The sequence below is a fragment of the Bufo bufo genome, chromosome 3 (assembly GCF_905171765.1).
Source record: "Bufo bufo chromosome 3, aBufBuf1.1, whole genome shotgun sequence".
Taxonomy (NCBI): Eukaryota; Metazoa; Chordata; class Amphibia; order Anura; family Bufonidae; genus Bufo; species Bufo bufo.
This window is the reverse complement of record NC_053391.1, coordinates 449,520,126-449,542,830: the sequence shown is the minus strand read 5'-3', so window position 1 is coordinate 449,542,830 and position 22,705 is coordinate 449,520,126. Positions and strand designations below refer to the sequence as shown.

General features: G+C 42.4%; 1 protein-coding gene across 1 annotated transcript in view; it reads right to left on the bottom strand.

The window, feature by feature from the left end:
- MGAT4A (alpha-1,3-mannosyl-glycoprotein 4-beta-N-acetylglucosaminyltransferase A) overlaps window positions 1–22,705 on the bottom strand; it is a 79,724-nt gene that overhangs the window by 40,343 nt on the left and 16,676 nt on the right. The window contains exons 3-4 of the mRNA XM_040425105.1: window positions 12,362–12,529; window positions 934–1,074 (exon numbers count right to left, since the gene is read on the bottom strand). Coding sequence (XP_040281039.1) covers window positions 934–1,074; window positions 12,362–12,529 — 309 coding nt within the window. The remainder of the gene's footprint in view (window positions 1–933; window positions 1,075–12,361; window positions 12,530–22,705) is intronic.

The following is a 22,705-nucleotide window of genomic DNA, read 5'->3' as shown; positions in this document are numbered from 1 at the left end:
GCGCCATAGTTCGTATAGTGGTTGTGCTTGGTATTGCAGCTCAATCCAATTCATTTACATGGGACTGAGCTGAACAAAGGCCATGTGGCCAATGAACGTGACGTCACAGGCCTGGGAAGGGGCACTTACCCAAGTAACAAGGCCCCTTCCAACAGCTGATCAGTGTAGGTGACAAGTGTGGGAACCCTGCTGATCAGATATTGATGACCTTTTTATGATTATCTTCCCAAAACCAAATGGATCAGGCATTTGAAATCCAACTGGCCAATCCTTATCTCAACCAACATCTGCCATTAGGGGAGAGTCGGGAGGCTCCTATACAACTCAGATGGTCGGCCAGGTTTGGTCAACCTGTCTCTAATGTAAACTGTCAGCTTGAAGGGGTTGTCCCACGCAAAATATTCTAGTTTTCAAACCAGCATCGGGTCTGAATACTTTTGTAATTGCGTGTAATTAAAATGTTGTATTTGGATTCAGCCAACTTTGATGGGATCTGCTCATAATCTAATGCAGGGGTGGCCAACCTGCGGCTCTCCAGCTGTTGCAAAACTACAACTCCCAGTATGCCTACATCTATCAGCCTACAGCAGGGCATGGTGGGAGTTGTAGTTTTACAACAGCTGGAGAGCCGCAGGTTGGCCATGCCTGATCTAATGCTTATTGTTCATGTCAAAAGAACTAACCAAAATCAGTATAAAATCTGGACCTGCTGATAAATATCTATGTCTACTTTACATAACTGAAAAGGCCCCCAGAAGGAAAGACAGAAATGAACGGGATAAACAGGGAACCAAAGACAGGAAAAAAATACAGGCAGAGAAAAAAGGATAAGAAGAATGAAAAAATAAAAATAAAATTTAAATTTAAAAAAAAAAACACGGCACTGATGGTTTTGGCAGATATGAGTTATGCATTTATCTTGGAAGTACATACCTCCTGTTCTTCCAAGACCAACCTGCACAGCAGGCTGGAGGCTTCCTTCATGGTTTAATAAATGAGGCATATGGTAGTAAATATTTGGCACTTGAAGAGATTTTCTGTAATTTAAATCCTTTAATAATTTTTGAGCTTCATCTGAAAAGAGAAACGTTGTAGTTTAGAGTTGCGTGATATACTGAATTATGTAGTGCATGTCCTAAAATGTAAAACAATCAGATTATTACCATAGGCTACATTACGAGACTTCCAGGATAACCTCCATCATAAATATCCTTTTATGTCTAGAATTCTGTGCTGCATAACCCCCAATAGTCCCATTTAAATTACTTTTTAATTGTAGATTTTGAATTCATTGTAGACCTAAAGAAAACCACTGCCTTCTCAAACAGCTGATCGCCAGGGGTCCCGGGTGTCGGACCCCCACTTTCCATACTAACATCTCGGAAAACCCCTCTAAGGACATGTAACACTTCACCCCTCTGTGTTACAGCAGTCAAACCTTTTTAATTTTTCTCTTCATTTTAGCAGTATGACACTTGGAATTTTGCAGGATGAGTTGTATTGTGGTACATACACTCACCTAAAGAATTATTAGGAACACCATACTAATACGGTGTTGGACCCCCTTTTGCCTTCAGAACTGCCTTAATTCTACGTGGCATTGATTCAACAAGGTGCTGATAGCATTCTTTAGAAATGTTGGCCCATATTGATAGGATAGCATCTTGCAGTTGTTGGAGATTTGAGGGATGCACATCCAGGGCACGAAGCTCCCGTTCCACCACATCCCAAAGATGCTCTATTGGGTTGAGATCTGGTGACTGTGGGGGCCATTTTAGTACAGTAAACTCATTGTCATGTTCAAGAAACCAATTTGAAATGATTTGAGCTTTGTGACATGGTGCATTATCCTGCTGGAAGTAGCCATCAGATGATGGATACATGTTCTCATTCTGTTTACGCCAAATTCGGACTCTACCATTTGAATGTCTCAACAGAAATCGAGACTCATCAGACCAGGCAACATTTTTCCAGTCTTCAACAGTCCAATTTTGGTGAGCTCGTGCAAATTGTAGCCTCTTTTTCCTATTTGTAGTGGAGATGAGTGGTACCCGGTGGGGTCTTCTGCTGTTGTAGGCCATCCGCCTCAAGGTTGTGCGTGTTGTGGCTTCACAAAAGCTTTGCTGCATACCTCGGTTGTAACGAATGGTTATTTCAGTCAACGTTGCTCTTCTATCAGCCTGAATCAGTCGGCCCATTCTCCTCTGACCTCTAGCATCCACAAGGCATTTTTGCCCACAGGACTGCCGCATACTGGATGTTTTTCCCTTTTCACACCATTCTTTGTAAACCCTAGAAATGGTTGTGCGTGAAAATCCCAGTAACTGGGCAGATTGTGAAATACTCAGACCGGCCCGTCTGGCACCAACAACCATGCCAAGCTCAAAATTGCTTAAATCACCTTTATTTCCCATTCTGACATTCAGTTTGGAGTTCAGGAGATTGTCTTGACCAGGACCACCCCCCTAAATGCATTGAAGCAACTGCCATGTGATTGGTTGACTAGATAATTGCATTAATGAGAAATAGAACAGGTGTTCCTAATAATTCTTTAGGTGAGTGTATAATGTATTATAACACTTATTTTTGCTTTTAAGGGGGAAGATAAAAACAAAAAGCAACTTCAACATTTTTGGGGGTTTACTTCTGGTACAACTTAAGTCTACTTTCACACTGGCGTTTTGGCTTTCTGTTTGCGAGATCCATTCAGGGCTCTCACATGTGGTCCAAAACGGATCAGTTTGCATTCTAATGCATTCTGAATGGAAAAGGATCCGCTCAGAATGCATCAGTTCAGTCTCCATTCCGCTTTGGAGATTGACACCAAAACGCTGCTTGCAGCGTTTTGGTGTCCATGTGATCTAAGTCAATGGGGACGGATCCGTTTTCTATGACACAATAGAAAATGGATCCGTCCTCCATTGACTTTCAATGGAGTTCAAGATAAATCCGTCTTGGCTATGTTAAAGATAATACAAACGTATCCGTTCTGAAAGGATGCATGCAGTCGCATTATCTGAACGGATCCGTCCATGACGGATCCGCACAAAACGCAAGTGTGAAAGTAGCATTACACGGTAACTTTATTTTGTGAGTAGATTTTATCATGGTATAATACTTGCATAACAAAAACACTTGTTAAAATAATAAATTCCAAAACCCAAAATATTTTTCTTTTTTTGACGATGTAACTGTGTGAAGGATCCATGTGCGGTACAGGGCTGGTTCTAGCTTTGTAGAAAGAAACTGTATAACTCTATGCTGTATTTTTCACAGATCTGATAGATATAGACATCAGATGTCAGGTAGTCACTAGTGTAACTTAATTATAATGTAATCACAGAGTACCTTCACCAGTGTAAAACGTAGGCTTTACTGATGATCATTAAAAATCACCCAATTTGTGCTCTTAAAAAGCAATTAACAATGAGGCTGGGCAGGATAAGAAAAAGGAACATTGACTCACCCTCACACTTGCCCTATCAAGCTATAGGCCCTGCCTAGCAAAAAGGAATGTCCGCCCTGATAAGGGCAATCCCGTGTCAGGAACCTCCTGATAGACCCTATATGTCCCTGACAAGGGATAGGTACCGCCACCTGAGAAGAGACTTAGTATGACTACAGTCCAATAGTAATGTCATAAGTCAATGCATGTATCAGAAAATAGTAACGTTACAACAAAAATAATCTCACATAATACATATATGCTCCCAAATAAACCAGTGGCCTCCAGGTTTTGATCACCAGTGGAAAAAAAAGGGCACATACCATATGTCCCAGGAAGGCAAACTTTGGCCCGACGCGTTTCTCTGAACTGTTCTCTGGGGTCAGTTCATCAGGGGACCACATACAACTAAAAATTCCAAAAAACAAACGATACAGGAATGGAGGTAATAATATGTGTGCGAATCAGATTAGATTCTTGTAGTAATACCCAAATGATAATGGTAAATCTCATGGCCATAAAGAAAGACAATTCCCACATATTTGGGACCAAATATAATGCATCTGCATCACATACCAAATGTCCACAGTGCTGCTACTACTACTGAGACCCTTTTAAGAATCTACCACACACCATTTAAATACTGATAATCAAAGTAAGGCTTTCAATAAAAACGAAATAACAGCAGGACAGGCCAATAAACATAACCATCGCTATGACAGAAAGGGGAGGATATGATTATACTTCCCCAAATCCTAGATGCCAGGCCTGGAGAGGGTACGATAAGGGATCAGTCTGGGTCAGCACAGGAGCATTGGTGGTGCAGTGGTGGCCATCTTGTTGGAAAGTCTGGTTTCTGTCCATGTCAGCATGCATCACTCTAAATACCCGCGCGCCGAAAACCGGAATTCACATGACCGGAAGTCGGCGGTGGAACACATGGTGGAACGAAAATACAGGACGTAAATCGCAGCTATTACTGATAATACAAAAAAAGGACATAAAAACTATTGGGCATAAAAATTATTGTACAGATAAAAAGCCACTATACCCTATTACTACAGGAAGATTATTTGACTATTGAAAAATAGTATTTTGCCATATATCATTATCACTTCATATCAGCTTAGTGGACGGTGGATGGGGAGGTATAATTAGAGGGGGGTTACTATCCCTCATATTATAAGATGTATATTACTGCAAAATTAAAATTATAAATAGCACCCTACCTCACCCATAGATACAAATAGGGAGATGAACGTGCTTTTTGGTCCGACATGTGCATATCAACCCAATATCAACCCAAGCTGGTAAGATTGTGGAAGAGGCCATTACTCCAAAAGAAACATAAAAAAGCCAGATTAATGTTTGCAAAAGCACACAGCAACAAAGACCTACATTTTTGGAGACATGTCCTGATGTCTGATGAAACTAAAATTGAACTTTTTGGCCATAATGACCATAGTTACGTTTGGAGAAAAAAGGGAGAAGCTTGGAAGCCTAAGAACCCCATCCCAACTGTGAAACACGGGGCGGCAGCATCAAGTTGTGGGGTTGTTTTACTGCAGGAGGGACTGGTGCACTTCACAAAATAGATGGCATCATGAGGAAAGAAGATTATGTTGAAATACTGAAGCAACATCTCAAGACATCAGCCAGGAAGTTCAAATGGACAATGACCCGAAGCATACTGCCAAACTGGTTACAAAGTGGCTTAAGGATAACAAAGTCAATGTTTTGGACTGGCCATCACAAAGCCCTGATCTCAATCCTATTGAAAATGTATGGGCAAAACTGAAAAGGCAAGTGCGAGCAACGTGACCAACAAGCATGGCTCAGTTACACCAGTTTTGTCAGGAGGAATGGGCCCAAATTCCGACCAACTCTTGTGAGAAGCTGGTGGAAGGATATCAAAAACATTTGACCCAAGTCATACAGTTTAAGGGCAATGGTACCAAATATTAATGTAATGTATGTAAACTTTTGACTTTGCAGAAAGTAATAAAAATGCCTTAAAACATTCTCTCTCATTATTCTGGCATTTCGCAAATAATAATAATTATGGTAATCCCAATTGACCAACAACAGGAAAGGTTTATTCTGATTTCATGTCAGATATTGAGAAAAACATGCATATGTGTCTTTTTTATATAGTGTATGTAAACTTCTGGTTCCAACTGTATTCATTAAGACCACAAGTGGTAATGGTGTTCAACATAGATGTCCATCTAGCTTCTTTCTGTTTCAAAATGGAGTCAAGATCTCCACCTCTAATGTCTGTCCTGATCATCTCTAACACACAAAAGGTCAGAACTCTGATATCACCATTATGTTTCAAAGTCACATGTTTAGAGATAGGTTTATCACGTTTGTTTCTCACATCCCCCACATGTTCCAAAATCTGTCTCTTAAATGCACGGCACATTTTACCTACATACATCAAATTGCATGTGCATTTACATAGATATATTATACCCTCAGTATTGCAGTTAGCAAAAGAGTGTGTATAGAATACCCTGTGTCCACCAGAATCTGAAAATTGAGACTTTCTATCGATAAATGGTCAAGCTTTACAGTGACCGCGATGAAAGGTACCAGTCAGTCTATTGGTCAGCCATGTCTCTTTTTTATCAGTCTCAAAGTGTCTGTGAACCAAGGTATCTCTTAAATTGCGACCACGTCTATACGTAATTGATGGAAAATCTGCAATAAATCCAGAAATATTCGGATCGGTTTTCCGGAGTGACCAATATTTATCAAGCACATTTCTCACTTCCTGTGCCAAGGAATCAAGAGTTCCAATAATACGTATAGTTTTATCCTCTTGTTGTCCGATTTTGGCGATTAATAACTTAGTTCTATTGCATTTTCATGCAAATTCCCATGCCTGATTTAACACTTTTCTCGAGTATCCTTTTTCTCAAAATCTCTGATCCTCATCCCTTGTACAGTTCCTCCGTATTCTGAGGAACTGTCCCTTTGGGATTACCTTCTTTAATGGCATATGACGTAAACTTCCCCATTGCAAAAAACTGTTAGTGGAGGTATCTTTACGATGTAGGGATGTCTGAATCAAATTATCTTTTTTCCATAGCCAAAAATCTAGAAAAGCAATTTAATCTTTCTGTATTGTATCTCATGGGTAAAAAATAACCCAATTTTGTTCTGATTAAGTGCCTTGACAAATAACTGAAATTCTCGTTTCTCACCTGACCACAGTATCAAAATGTCGTCGATATATCTTACCCACAATAAAATATGTAAGACCCAGTTAGCATATTGGGCAGAAAAAACTATTGTATCCTCCCACCAGCCCAGGAGCAAGTTAGCATAAGTTGGGGCACAAGGACTCCCCATAGCAGTGCCCCTGAGCTGGTGGTGGTATTTAAGAGTCGAATACAAAATAGTTATGAGTCAAGATGAATTCTAACAAACGAAGAACAAAACCATTATGGCCCTGATAGTGATTGCTTTTGGTATCAAGGAAATACTTGGTAGCCCTCAGTCCCATTTGGTGTGGGATGGATGTGTAGAGGGCCTCAACATCAATCGAGGCCAGCCACACTTCAGCCTCAACCACTATACCCTCGAGCTTATTGAGCAGATCCATGGTATCACGTATGTACGAAGTAAGGGAAAGGACAAAGGGACGTAGAATTCTATTGATGTAGATACCAGCATTTTAAGTCAGATTTCCAACTCCCGAGACAATTGGCCTCCCTTTTAGGGGATGTAACCCCTTATGGACTTTAGGAGATCCATAAAAAGGTAGCAATTTTTGGATGTTGGGGGAACAGAAATTCATACTCATTCCGATCTATCCAATGATTGTCTACCACCTCATTAGTAGAATGGACAGTTGCAGTTAATATTGAGTGGTAGGATCCTGCACCAATATTTCATAACTTTTTGTATCTGAAAGGAGTGATAAGCACATCTGTTTGTACTGTTTACAGTTTAATATCACAATGCCCCCCCCCCCATCTGATGATTTAATAATTAAATCCTTTTTCTCACTGAGACTTTTGAGACCTGCCATCTCACATTGATCCAAATGTTTCAGATCTCTAATTACTGAGTTACGAAATAGATCAATGTGATGATCTGACACTTTAGGTGGCATCTTTCTATTTTTATTCCTCAGAGTGGTAAATGGGCCCCCTCTCTCTCTATCATTTTCTTCAATCAACTGGGCAAGATCCTCTACACCCTGAAGATCCTCGAGTTCTATTCCTAATTCAAAAAAAAAAAAATTATGCCAACAAATCTTTAAATGTAAATCTTTAATCCAGTCAAAAACATTAAACCTAGTAGTAGGTACAAATAATAGTCCTTTAGATATCATTTTTAGTTCAGAGTCTGTTAGTGTAGTATCTGATAGGTTCAAAATCAATGAGGGGTCATAACCCACATTTTTATTTATTTGTGTTGGATTTGTGTACGTTCTCGTAGGGTGTAAGAGTTCGGTTGTAGACTTTGCCCTAAAAAAGTAGAGGGTGATGACAGGTTTGAGGCATTGTGAGAAGAAGAGAAGGTAGAGGAACACAAAGATAAATTGGAACCTCCCAATGTGGACTCCCCTAGTGAAGATGGTCAGGTGGTCTGTGGTGTATTGGTGTCTCTCCATGTCTCTTGATTAGTAGAGTTGGATGTAGGGCAGATGTTGTTGTTCCTTTTCCTATCTCTGTTTTGATACCTCCCACCCCCTCTTACATGACCACGTCCTCTATAACCGCCTCTTCCATCCCTACTGTATTGTTATTTAAGGGTGTCGCGGTCTAGGATACCTGCTTCAGATATAGAGGTTTCAATATTGGACCCTATATTGGTCTGTTGGGAATTAACGTAAGCGGTCTTATCTCTAAATTCACCGAGATCTCTGACAAATTGTATCTATTTTCTGATACATGCATCGACTTATGACATTACTATTGGACTGTAGTCATACTAAGTCTCTTCTCGGGTGGCGGTATCTATCCCTAGTCAGGGACATATAGGGCCTATTAGGAGGTTCGTGACACGGGATCGCCCTTATCAGGGTGGACATTCCATTTTGCTAGGCAGGGCCTTTAGCTTGGTAGGGCAAGTGTGAGGGTGAGTCAATTTTCCTTTCCTTATCCTGCCCAGCCTCATTGTTAATTGCTTTTAAGGGCACAAATTGGGTGATTTTTTAATGATTATCAGGTTGCGTTTTACACTGGTGAAGGTACTCTGTGATTACATAACTATATTGTAGAAGGAAATCTATCTACTATATGATGTCTGATTTTATATTTTGCATTATTCATGGGATAACCCCTTTAAAGAGGACCTTTTATCGGTCCAAACATCGTGAACTAATTATCATGACATATACAGCGGCGCCCAGGGATTTGTATCTGCCAATGTTTGTTTCTAATTCTGACTCACGTTTGCTAAATTCCGTATGAACAGAATAACAGAATAAAGTGGTCTTAAAAGGAAGAAAATGCTCAAAACCCCATATGCTGTTGCGCATTTCTAACCGGGGAAGCAAATCCTGCACATGTAAACCCTTGCTAACAGCAATCCCCAGCAAAAATGCATACAATGGAGGATGCCCACAGCGCACCACGTGTACCACAAAGACATCCTACACAGGATAGCCAAATGTGTGGATGTGATTTGCTATATAAAACAGAGATTTACAAAAAACGGTGCACTACAATGGTAAATGCAATTGACAATATATGGCTAAACCCTCACAATGTTATTAAAATGAGACTTTTGCCAATATATTCTTATATCAAGAACATACCGGAGCCCGCGCACCCCGTCAAGGTATCTCAAAGGCAAGGGACCTAACGCTAACCTACCTGCCGGACCTTAAGCCCCTGTAATTGCCCATACGGCACAGGTAGGTTAGCGGTAGGTCCCGTGCCACTTTGAGATACCTTGACGGGGTGCGCAGGGTCCGGTATGTTCTTGATATAGGAATATATTGGCGAAAGTTTTATTTTAATATCAGTGTGAGGGTTTAGCCATATATTGTCAATTGCATTTACCATTGTAGTGCACCATTTTTTGTAAATTCCGTATGATCCTTAAAAGTCAATGCACTTTGTGTTAATTCCTCTATCCGTTTCTCAGAGAGGTGAATCTTCTGTTGCTCCTCTTCTACCAATAATTTCATAAATTGTATGGAATTCTCTGTGGTTCAGTAGTATCAGCACTGTGGACATTTGGTATGTGATGCAAATGCATTATATTTGGTCCCAAATATGTGGGAATTGTCTTTCTTTATGGCCATGAGATTTACCATTATCATTTGGGTATTACTACAAGAATCTAATCTGATACGCACACATATTATTACCTCCATTCCTGTATCGTTTGTTTTTTGGAGTTTTTGTTATATGTGGTCCCCTGATGAACTGACCCCAGAGAACAGTTCAGAGAAACGCGTCGGGCCAAAGTTTGCATTCCTGGGACATATGGTATGTGTCTTTTTTTTTTTTTTTCACTGGTGATCAAAACCTGGACGCCACTGGTTTATTTGGGAGCATATAATACAGGGGTGTGGAATTCCTATCGCCCGACGCCCAGGACATGCAGTTCCGGGCGCCGGGCAAGTAGTTTGAACAGTTGTTTAGCCCTGTGCGGGCAAGTAGCAGGGACATGTCGGTTGGGCAGTAATAGGAGCGGTCATATGCTAGCCGCGAGCTGACCGCTCCTACATCTATGTCAGCCTGCCCCTGCATCGTGCATATGAGTACCGTACATATCACTTCCTGCAGGCGGCCCCCGCTCCTCCCGGCTCCTGTATCGAAGTCTCCGCCCACCTGCCAGCACAGGAGTGCACAGTAAGTCAGCACACCGTCTCCAGAGACTGAGTAATTGCAGGCCAAGATGGGAGAAGAGGAGTGAGAGACCCCATGGCCCCCTGCAGATGAGCGTTCCTCCCGGAGCCTGTCCACATCGCAGCTCCCGGCCTGACCTGCAAGCGCTGACTGGGGTCACATAGCATTATACTGATTTATGATGCTATGTAACCCTTACAGTTCTGGAATGTTTTGGATTACACTGACACTATTATCCCTGGGCGCTGCTCCATTCTCCCGTTATGTCCTCCGGTATGTTCGGGGACTTGGTTATAGTAGGAGGAGACTTAGGGGACTTGGTTATAGTAGGTGGAGTCTGCCCTTGTTCTCCTGGGCGTCTCCTTCTCCTAGGCTGTAGCGCTGGCCAATCGCAGGGCAGAGCTCACAGCCTGGGAGGTTTTTTCTCCCAGGAGAACAAGGGAAGTCTCCTCCTACTATAACCAAGTCCCTAAACATACCGGAGGACATAACGGGAGAACGGAGTGGCGCCCCGGGATAATAGTAAGTGCAGTGAGATCCCTGGGCGCCGCTGTATATGTCATATTACTTAGTTCACAATGTTTGGACCGATAAAAGGTCCTCTTTAAGAACGCCACATGCACTAATTTTACCTGTCTTGCGAAAGGAAAACACCCATCTGCTGAAAAGTTCAGATGATCCCATACATGATGTGTACGTCATCCAAATTGCATCAATATTACACCTCTATTTTAAAGCGGCTGTCACAGGATATGCTCCCAATGTCTTATAGATGCAGGTCCCATCTCGGAGACCTGTATGAGGTGGCTATGCAGTGTGGCTCTCTCTATCCATTTCTATGGGAGTTCTGAAAACAGCCAAGAATGCAGTTCTTGGAACACCTATAAAGTGTGACTCGCATGGCCACCTCTCCATTCACACTGGCTGTGAGTCTCTGATCTCCCTTCTTGAGATAGGAGCGCGTGTCAGAGGTGGGACCTGCATCTATCGTGTGGATATACAGTAAATGTCTTAGATGGTAGAACCTCTTTCATTTCCTCTGTAGGACATGGCCCATCAGTATTATGGATCAATAGTACAAATCTGTAATATAGATGCACCAATATGATCTGTAATAGAAATACGACTAGGTCTGTGTGAAATATGCCCTATTTGTGAGATACTGATTGTGATGAGTAATGTGAGCATTACTGATTACGAGAAGTCGTTAACAGCTCACCACAGACAAAGCAATCTTCAGACTTATATATTTGTCCAAAGTGTGATCTTACATGCAATATTTCCATATTCTATCATGCCCAACATGGTTATGTACCCAGATAATGGTTTCATCATTTCATTCTGCACAGTCAGCAAACCTATCCTTTTTTATCAATCTTGGAATACAAAATGAGTCTTAAATAATGGCCTACAGGGGATTCCTGCTGCATGTCTTCACAAATCATTGGCCTGTATATAATGTGACATCTGTAGACATGTATAATCTCCAGTCAGTATACACTGCAGAGACTGCAGACAAACAATGGCCCATTTCTCTCTATTTCCAAAGGAAAGAAATAACTTAATGGAACCCTCTCTCTAACATCCATGCACAAATATAAAAGCATAAAAGAGACGTGTACAGTCTTACAAAGTGCACTGTATACACAGATCAGAAAATATCATCAGGATACTGTAACATGAAAAAAATGACAGAGCCATGTAAATGCTTGTCCTCTGATTATATTCATTTCTACAAGACACTGCAAGTGAGAACCCCTGACTTTCAATGTGGAACCGATCCTGGGGTCACAGTGGCAAAGTCAATATACAGTGAAACCTCTCCAGAAGACCGCACCCTTATCCAGACCAGGTTCCTGTGACAGATTTTTATTACCACCATATACTGTATTATATATACTGGCCATTTCCTTTGAGAAGACCACCTCCTTCAAGACCACTTTATAATGTAATTCTGGGTGGTTGTCTCATAGAGGTTTTACTATACTAAAATGTTGATCATTCTCCCTAGATAACCCCGTTAACAGTTCATAAAGGAAAAGGAAAGTCTTGTCAGTGTATGGAAAGGGAACATAAAACACATGCCTGGCCAGTTTACCTGAAAAATGACTTAATGCATCTCGGCTCCCGTTCGCCTCCGACACTGCCCTCCGGAAATGATCCAGAATAGCATGGAGCTCTGATGAGCGCTGGAGAGTTCTATGCTCAGCGATACGTAGGCGTTCCTTCAGAGCATGAAACTCACGCTGATAAGCAATCAATTTCTCTGCAGAAATAAATGTGTTTCAGTTAGTCATATTTTATACAGTTTTTCTTCTTTCATTATCACAATAAAGAAAAAATTCTCACCACCTGCTTCTCTACAAAATATGACCAACAAAACCTGGAGCACAATAATATTCATTTCATCACCACTGGGATGTGTTACACTGTATATTCTTTACACAGATCAAATATTTAGATATGTTAGTAATTCACGTTTTAAGTGACCAGTTTTAGTAAAGTTTTACATTTGCACAAAAATTTTCTGCGTATAAAATTATTTTAGTAAATTGGATATATCAGTTTCACACTAGCGCTTAGTATTTGACAAGGAACAGCCTGCCAGATTTCTTTGCATTCCGGCATTGCCGGAAGCTTAAACGTCAGCCTCTGGGCCCCATTAACTATAATGGGGACAGGTGAAGATCACTCTTCTGTTTCGGTCATTCCCATAGCAGTGAATGGGAGCGACACATACCGCGTAGCTGTCACGGACACTCCTGTGAAAGGTGCCAGGAGATCAGAGAGACTGGCAACACGTGGGTTAATCTGACTGGTTCCTTGTGGATCATTTGTATCAGTGTTGTTTTGGTAATGACCACACCTCTGGCAGGTGTTGTTGGTTTGGCCATTTAACTTCCCCTATTTATTACTGCTTACTTCTCTGGGGGGTGTGGTTTATAGCTTCAGTTTCTGGACTCTGGACTAGCTGGTTGTTGGATCTCGGTTGAGCTCCTGGTGCTGCCTTTGCTCCACGTGAAGTTAAAGGTCATCTCCCTTATTTGTATTTTGTCTTGTTTGTTGTATTTCCATGTCTTTTGGATCTAGGCCTGAGGGAGACTCCTGTTCATCCTTCTGGTGGAGGAATAGGTTGTCGAAAGTCCTGTCACTATACCAGGGCCCTACAGGGTGTGTTAGGGCTCTTGGCTTCTGTGTATGAACTTTCCTACCATCAAGTTAGTCAGGACTTGGATTAGGGTTGTTCTAGGAGGTGACCTTCTCCTTCACCCTAGTTTCCAGGCCTAGTTCCTGTCCCCTTTCCTCCTGTGCTCGTTGTGGAGTTTTCCACCCACACCACATCCGTGACAGTAGCACAGCAAGCTATGCTGTTTCCGCAATGGTTATGGGAGTTACAGAAGCCTTGCAGGCCAGAGCTTACTGTGGATTATTCCCATCTCATTTTATATCTTATCTTTTTCAGTAAATGTATAGGGCTGCTAATTTTATACATTTTTACAATATACTTTATTAGGCAATTCAGCTTCTTTTTTGTGCTAAAATGATATCAGAAACGGTGCTTCTAACTGTACAGAAGACTTATTCAGCATTTAGCGGGCACAGAATACAGATCCTTGACAATGGCCAGTTGCTGACAGAGTAAGGGATGCAGTTTAGGCCCAGTCTTAGCACAAAAGGAAGTTAATAAAATCACCTGCCCTTAATAAAAAAAACAGTTACCCTTTAAATGAGACTCATACTGTAATGTCCCTGTCTCTCCATTTACCCACAGGCAATGTCAGACACAGTTACTGCATGGTTAGTTGAGAGTCCCTTGTGAATTCCCCGCTATTTGTTAGCATTCCTCTTTTTTGTCTTTGAGGTTTATAAATATAATACTGTAAGCGTAAGTGGACGATTCTGGTGCAGAATTCTGTCATCAGCGACTCCAGCTTACTGAATAAAGCCGTCTGCAGACCCATAATAATTAGAATTTCAGCAGCTCTCTCCAGTGGGAATAGTGTTGGTTGCATTTATGCATCAAACAATTGTATCTTGAGAAACAGATATAAAAGAAACTAATGCACGTTTCACTGGTTGTGAGTAAGCGGAAGAAAAACATCACATCCACAGTCTGCTACATCTTTACACATTTTTCGTGCACCTTCAAATATTTGGTGCTCACAGAACGAGTTACATGAGTGACAAATATGTGGAAACTTGAACACACATACTGGGGCAGGTTTAGTAAAGCTTTTCCATTGACTTTTGTGGTGTAAAAAATTGGTGAATCATGGTGCGTCCAGAAAAGAAGAGGGTACAGGATGTAGCAGCAGCGCAAAGTAGAGATGAATGTTAATTTAGAAATGTTTTTTTAATTGAAGTTTGATTTACAGGTGACGCGTTTTGGGGACGAATCGGCCCCTTCATCAGCTCAAGAGAAAAAAGCAAGTCATGGTGGACGCCATATTTGCGACTTTTTGAGTTTCTTGCCACTTTTCAAAAGGGACGGGAAAAGGGCCAGGTGGCCCCACGGCCAGGAAAAATTACACCAGAAATTCCTAGATGGCGTTGAGTTGACTTTCTGATGCAAGGACATCCAGGGATGTGCCTAGTTTCTGCCTGTTAATATATTAAGCACAACCCACTCCAACATCGGAAATTACAATCTTGGTAAATCTCCCCTCACCAAGCTCAGTTGAGAACTGCTAATGTAATTCACACAAATGTCATCATGATGATCATGGGGGAAGGCATTTTTCTACTCTTCCTGTCAATCAACTACATTTCAGGTACAGTCACTGTGACAGTCTCACCCGTGTCAGGTGTTAGAAGATCTGAGAGACTGGCTGCACGTGAGTGATCTGACAGCCTCTTTTGGTTTCACTTGTGTCAGTGTTGTTGCCGGTATGACCACACCTCTTGTTTCAGGTGTAGCTGTGTGGTCATTACTACTCCCTATTTAGTCTGGCTTCACCCATTACTCCATGTGGTTGATAGCTCCATTCTGGTTGTGGAAAGTGTTGGTATCAGGATCTCGGTGGAGTTCCTGCTTGTACATTTACCCGGAGTTAAGTGTCTATTTATTGTTTGTATTTTGTTGTTATTTCTCTGTCTTTTGGCATCAGGCCTGAGGTAGGCTCTTATTCCTTCAGCTGGGAAGGAACAGGTAGTCTGTGGTCCTGCCACTATCTTCAGGGCCTTTCAGGGTGAGCCAGGCTCTAGGTTCCTGCGAATGAACACTCGTACCTTTTGAGGTCTGTTCATTCTGATAGCAGTCAGGGCTCGGGTTAGGATTTCATTAGGTGGTGACCTTTCCCCTTTTCCTAGTTTTCAGGTCTGATAACGCTTGTGTTTAGTGTGGAGTTCCCCTCCCACACCACGCCGTGACAGTCACCCACACAGGCAGATATGGTATGGATTGACCGCGGCGAAATTACATGAGGAAAATCCGCAGTGCAATACAGCAGCAGCAAAGTGGATGAGATTTTTTAAAATTTAAAAAAAAAAAACACAAAAAATGCTGTGTAGTTAGAAATAAGAAATGTAATGTTATTTGCGGGAAATTAAAAGCAATTATTTGTTGGGAATTAAGTCAATAATAATCTTTGAAATTCCTAGGCAACTCCAGAATGAATTTGGGTGAACGTCATCTATATCGAAGAAGTGCTGGTGGCACCTACCTCAGACAGCTGACAACACTTCCACATTTCTGCATGTCCAGTTTGTCTGTGCTTTGTGACATAGCAAGAGGTTTTGTTTGGGAAGGCAGGTATTTTCCTCCCAACATGGGCGGCTGGGCTGATTTCCAGGCAGGTGAGATCAAATACCGGACCGGAGTTTAAGTGCCGGTCCGGGTTTTGGCAGCACCTGGCAGTCCTTTAAATAGGCAGCTGGGCTGAGTCTCTGTTTTGGAATCTGAAGCATGGTGCTGTGCTGGAAGGCTAAGAGCCGCATAAGGGCTGCACGCTGGGAAACAGGCCCCCTAAAGCCTGCTGTGAACTGCCGGGGAAAAAACGGCTAGAAAGGTGATGTGTCTGTTCTATGGACTTTTCATTGTGTGAATTAACACAAAGATTGTAATAAGCCATTTTTCTTTTGCCTTTTGTGTGAATAAACAATGACATTTTGATTTACGAACTTGTTTTGCCTCTGTACTGCGTCCGCTTACCCTGCCTACCAGAGCAAATCCTCACAGCTTGTACAGTGGACAGCAAAACTAGTGCCAGAGGAAAGTGAAGCAGTCAGATTCCCGCTCTCATTTGTTAGAAGCCCATTTGAAAATTCCATTTTCCCCCCCGACACTGATATTTTTTCAGCACTTTTAAGAACTTGTAAAAATTGTGATGGATTTCAAATGTCTTTTTTCATGGCATTTTCTACAAGAGTTCTTTTTGCATCTTTTACTTATTTATATGTTCGAATTTTTTTTTTTGCTCTGGATATAGCCCTTTTCCCCACAAATTTTTGGACTTCAAAAAAAAATGATATATCCAAAAAATGCCACAAAAACACTGTGAGGGAGATTTATTAAGACTGATGTTTCTTACACCACTATTAATTTATTGAGGCGAGTTTTTTGTGGCGCAAGTTATATTTTAATCAAGCCAAGAGGGCCCCACCGACTTTTCAGAAAAGTGTAGAGCGTGGCATATAAAAAAAAAGCAAATTTTGGCATAAAGTAGAACTTGTGCTAAAGTTTTTGTGGCAGAAAACTGGAGTGGAGCATCAATAAATCCCCCGTTTGTATGTAGATTTACCAATAATTCCCTACAAATTTTAAAGGCTGTGGACATCATTGTGCTCTCTTAGGCTGTATTGCTCTTGTCTCTGAACTCCTGATGGCTCATAAACATTGATAAGAAATTAGCTATAAGGAGTGTTTATGAACTGTTAGGAGGTACAGATGAGGGCTACAGATCGGTCGGTAATTAACTGTACAAGTACGTTTATGAACATCCGTGCAATGTTCTCAGCCACACACTAATCTCAGCTGCATTCCGTCAGTGACAGCAGGGCTCCCCATAGAGAAGGCTTTTTTTCTTTTACCGAATCTCCTTTCCCCATCACTGTATACACAGCGCTAAATGAGCGCTGTGCATACAGATCAGGAAGCAGCAATGCTGCTTCCTGCTCATGTGATCGCCAAGGGCCGAGTATCTGCACAAACTGCTGGGTCTCAGTAGACCCAGATCAGCTGTGCAGTGAGGCTGTACAGTCTTGTACAACCTCCCTGGGGGCTGTATGAAATCAACATTACAAATGCAATGTTAAATACCCTCCAAAGTCTGACCTTATGGGAGGGGGGCCCACAAAGTGTAAAATAAAAGAAATAAATGAAAAAAAAATATATAATAATTGCCACACGCCATACTGCAGCTTCTAGCCTGATCCCTGGCGAACATAACCTTACATCCAATATATCAAAGTGACTGTTATGGAAAGAGTACATCATTTAAAAAAATAATTTAGTTGCATGTTGTGCTATTAAAAAAATGAAATATGTAAAAAATAGAATTTTTTTTGTCCTGGTTATAAAAAAATAAACTATAGAAATTAAATAAAAATGAACCCTCATGTCTCCCTAAAAAAGGTACCAAAAATGAAAAATATGCCTGGTCAGGAACGGCCCGGGTGAATGGCTCAGTCTTGAACTAACTGGGTAAAGTGAAATCTGGCCATGTTTTAATCTCCTTTCCCCCACAAAAAAAAGCTGCTACAAAAAAACACCAAACATACACTACAAAAGGCTGCACATGAATCCAGCCTATAACATATAAACACAATTCAGCAAAGCAGTGGTGCAAGGACTGTAGCAACTTGATGGCAGATAAGTTATATACCATATACAGAAAACGGAGGGCAAGCTAATACAATTCTATTTTCCATTAGGTGGGAAAGAATGTGCTGCTTACTCTGTGTCTAGACGGCAGCTCTCTATCTTCCAGGATATCCAATACAAACAACTGTACCAAGTACGAAAATAATGAAGACTCGCTGGGAGAATCCGGATGCTAAAAACATCAAAAACTTGGGGGGGATTTAATATTGTTTTTAAACATTTTGTTGCTAAGGGGTTTTGCATCTGCCCAAAAAAAGGATGACGTCCTTATGGAATCCATTTTTTTCCGGATCTATTGTAATAATGCCTATCCTTGTCCGCAAAACGGACAAGAATAGGACATGTTGTATCTTTTTTTGCAGGGCTACGGAAGGGACATACGGATGCAGACAGAATGGGTCTGCATCCTATCTGCAAAAAAAACGGACACGGAAACAAAATACGTTTGTGTGAATGTAGCCTTTTAGGCCACTGATGGTATAGATTCTATAAAGAGGTTATGCCATGCCCTTTCTCAGGGGTGTGTCCTTTGTGCTGCAGGTGCTGGCAGTTGAAGGATGAAACTGAGCATGTAATTCCGCCTCAGTGAGCAGGACAGAGAAATAAAAAAAAAAGAGCAAACAGCAGGTGGTGCTATACAGATAGTCAATAAAATCTAACTAAGTGGATATACTACATTTTTAATAACATGCAATTACAAAAGTATTTAGATCCAGGTGCTGGCTTGAAAACTGAAGAATATTTTTCATGGGACATCCCCTTTAAGCGAAAATAGGGTTATAAATCTCAATGGTCAGGAGGCCAGTGTGCTTAAAAATATAACTTGCCAACACATGTATTATGGAATTTACATTGATGCCAATAAATGTCTTATATCCCAAGATTATGCATGTCTCATAATAAAATAAGACTTATTTTATAAAATCACAAGTCCTCTAGAGCCAGTGGGTAGCTGGCACACAGTCTGCCCACCAACGCTGCTCATGTTTGTACCACCTCATAAAGTCACAACGCTAATTTTCCAGGAAATACGCATGTGATGTTTGCTTCTCTGCCATTTCAAAAGCCGAAGCTGAAAGCTTCCAGAAATGAAGACTTTGCCTTTGGAACACATCATTTTTGTTAAGTACTCCAGTTTTTCTATAAAAAACAGAGAGCTGAAAGGAGCTCTTTATCCAGCGCACGTCAATAGATTGATTCATTTCACTTTCTGCAATGTTTGCATTTCCACTATGAAAACGCACACTCAAGAAGCCTGTTTACAGTAGGAGGCAGTACGCTTACCCGAGCTGCCCCACACGTATCACAGCTGGACATGGTACCCACCGACCAAGAACAAATGAAAGCTTTCTACACCCTCCCACACATGCAACAGGGAAAACCAGCCTAAAACATCACTTTTACTACGTTCCAAGCTGCACATGTATAGAGAAAATGTACATGTATGTTTAGAGATGCATTAACTGACTGTTCCCACACTTCGACAACATGTGACCGCTGCAGCCAATCACTGGCCTCTTCAGTGCACTGCTGAGGGCAGCCAGGAGAACAGAGGTGGCGGTGCGGGATCTGTCAGGTAAGTAAGCCTCTATTCTTTAAGGCCTCTTGCACACAAACTTGTGCACCTGTGCTGCGCACCACAAATTGCGGTCCGCAATGCACGGGCACTGACTGTGGGCCAGCCGCATACGGACTGCGACCCCAAATGGGGTCTGCGATCCTTCCATTCTCCAAAAAGATAGGACAAGTTCTATCTTTTTGCGGAGCGGAAGCACGGAACGGAACACCACAGAAGCACTCCGTAGTGCTTCCGTTCTGTTCTGCACCGCATCTCCGGATTTGCAGACCTATTCAAGTGAATGGGTCCGCATCCGTGATGCGGACTGCACACGGCCGGTGTCCCTTGTATTGCGGACTCGCCGTATGCGGGCCGCAATACGGCCATGAGGGACACACGGTCGTGTGCAAGAGGCCTAATACAGGTGGATCCCTTGAGTGGTCTGGTTTCCTCTTGAAACTAGACAATCCCTTTAAAGAGTTTGCTGACCCATTAAAACAATGTCACAAAATGAATGGCAAAGGAAGGATTGATACTTCTTGCTGATGAATCGACTTCTGGCTTGTCTTAAAAAAATAAATAAAAAAAAAAAGTATAAAAAAGGCATTGCTGTTTCCAGATTAAAGCAAGCGCTGCAGAAGCAAGAATTGATAAATCAAGATTCAAAGACTGCTTGACAATGTGTGCGCTGCCATTCTTCTTGTGTTCTCGGGAAAGCACAGAACTGCTTGCTTCTAAACACTACATTCTGCTGCTGAATATCCTTCTGAGACAAGTTTTTCACAAGCGTATTATGGATGTGTGGTGGGAAGCAGGTAAGCAAGCCTTCCTTTACAGGTCTACCAAAGAAGGGGGGAAAGTTGCCAAATCCCCCTCCCCCAAAAGTTCCCAACCCCTTTAGGGCTCATGTCTCCAAGGCTACTTTCACACTTGCAGTAGCAGTGTCCAGCGGGGGAACAGCCTGCCGGATCCATGCTACTGCAAGTTCACCGTGCTGCCAGAGGTCCGCTCAGGTTCCATTCAGCGCGTCAAACATACCGAGAGGCTGCTGGACAAAAACAACAGCACGCTGCAGTGTTTGTCCGGCCGCCTCTCGGCTTGTTTGCCGTGCTGCAGACGGATCTCCGGCAGCATGGATCCAGCAGGCTATTTTCCCGCCGGAACAGCCTGCTGCCGCAAATGTGAAAGTAGCCTTAGGCATACAGAAGTAGGATGACAACATACGATAAATCAAAATTTAAAAAAAAGGAATAGAGAGCTTTGCATCTTCTAGAATGGAATACTACGGATAAGGTTACCGTGAACGTACTTCTCCAACAGACGTTCTAAGCACTTGCCAAGAAAAACCTTCATTGACTGCCAACACTGCTGTCAAACTAAATCGCATCCCTTCAATATCTGTTTGTATATATTATATGATATTTCTTAATCTGCAATAAATTTAAAGGGAACCAGTGATTTTGACGTATTACTTAAAGGGGTTGTCCGAGTTATTATTATTTTTTTTTTCTATGTTCCTAACAAGGCAAATATAACAACTTTACAATTAACTCACTTTATCGGCAGTGCCTGGTTTATCAGATTTGACTGAGGGTCACATGACCTGTGATGTCAGCTTCTCACCCTGCTCTGATAAAGTTCGTTTACAAGCCTGTAAACAAGATGTCACTGTGCTGGCCATGCCCCCCTTCACTATCGGGCTGTCTGCTCTGTCCTAGGATTCTTAACCCCTTCAGCTGCACAGACTAGCTGCAGGCAGTGAGGAGACAATGCTGGGCACTGGAGCTTACAGACTAGAGAGAGCATTGCACAAGAAGGTAGTGGGAAGATCCTGTGTGTATTAGCAGTGTCATTATACAGCTGGGACTTGTAGTTCTACAAATACAAGATGCTGCTGATTCTCCCAGCACTCAGGGCAGCTCTTGTATTTACTCCCTTAGCAGAGCAGGGGGGAGGGGCGGAGATTGTTTTTATTGCATGTAAACAAGGGCCAGAAGAGAACCAGGGAAATGAGGAAATATATATAATTATTTGCCTGAAACTTGCTTAGCTTAGTTATATATTGCTGCCCATCAGATTTTCAGTGCTATATATTTTTTTTTTTCATAACTCGGACAACTCCTTTAAAAAGGCAACTGGAGTCTTTGTAGTGGCTCTCTGCTCTGGCTAATACAGGGAGGTCTTAAGTGGAGGACCCCTCCTCTACCACTTCGACATATACAACTAGGGCTGCAGTAAACGATTATTTTAGTAATCGAGTATTCTATTGATTATTTTTTTACAATTAATCGAATAATCTAATAAGAAAAAAAATAGACTGTTTTCCTTTATAAAAACTCATCAGACCCCCTGCCATTAGTCCCCAACACCCTTTGTTCCCCACTGTGCGATCAGCCCAAGTGCATCAGTTCCCCCCAGTGCCATCAGCTCCACTATCCCCAGTGCCATCAACTCTGCCCCCCTTGTGCCATCAGCTCTGTTCCCCCCAGTGCCCACAGCTCTGTTCCCCCCAGTGCCATCAGCTCTGTTCCCCCCAGTGCCATCAGCTCTGTTCCCCCCAGTGCCATCAGCTCTGTTCCCCCCAGTGCCATCAGCTCTGTTCCCCCCAGTGCCATCAGCTCTGTTCCCCCCAGTGCCATCAGCTCTGTTCCCCCCAGTGCCATCAGCTCTGTTCCCCCCAGTGCCATCAGCTCTGTTCCCCCCAGTGCCATCAGCTCTGTTCCCCCCCGTGCCATCAGCTCTGTTCCCCCCAGTGCCATCAGCTCTGTTCCCCCCAGTGCCATCAGCTCTGTTCCCCCCAGTGCCATCAGCTCTGTTCCCCCCAGTGCCATCAGCTCTGTTGCCCCCATTGTGCCATCAGCTCTGTTCCCCCCAGTGCCATCAGCTCTGTTCCCCCCAGTGCCATCAGCTCTGTTCCCCCCAGTGCCATCAGCTCTGTTCCCCCCAGTGCCATCAGCTCTGTTCCCCCCATTGTGCCATCAGCTCTGTTGCCCCCATTGTGCCATCAGCTCTGCTCCCATTGTGCCATCAGCTCTGCCCCTAATACATTAGATGCATCTCAC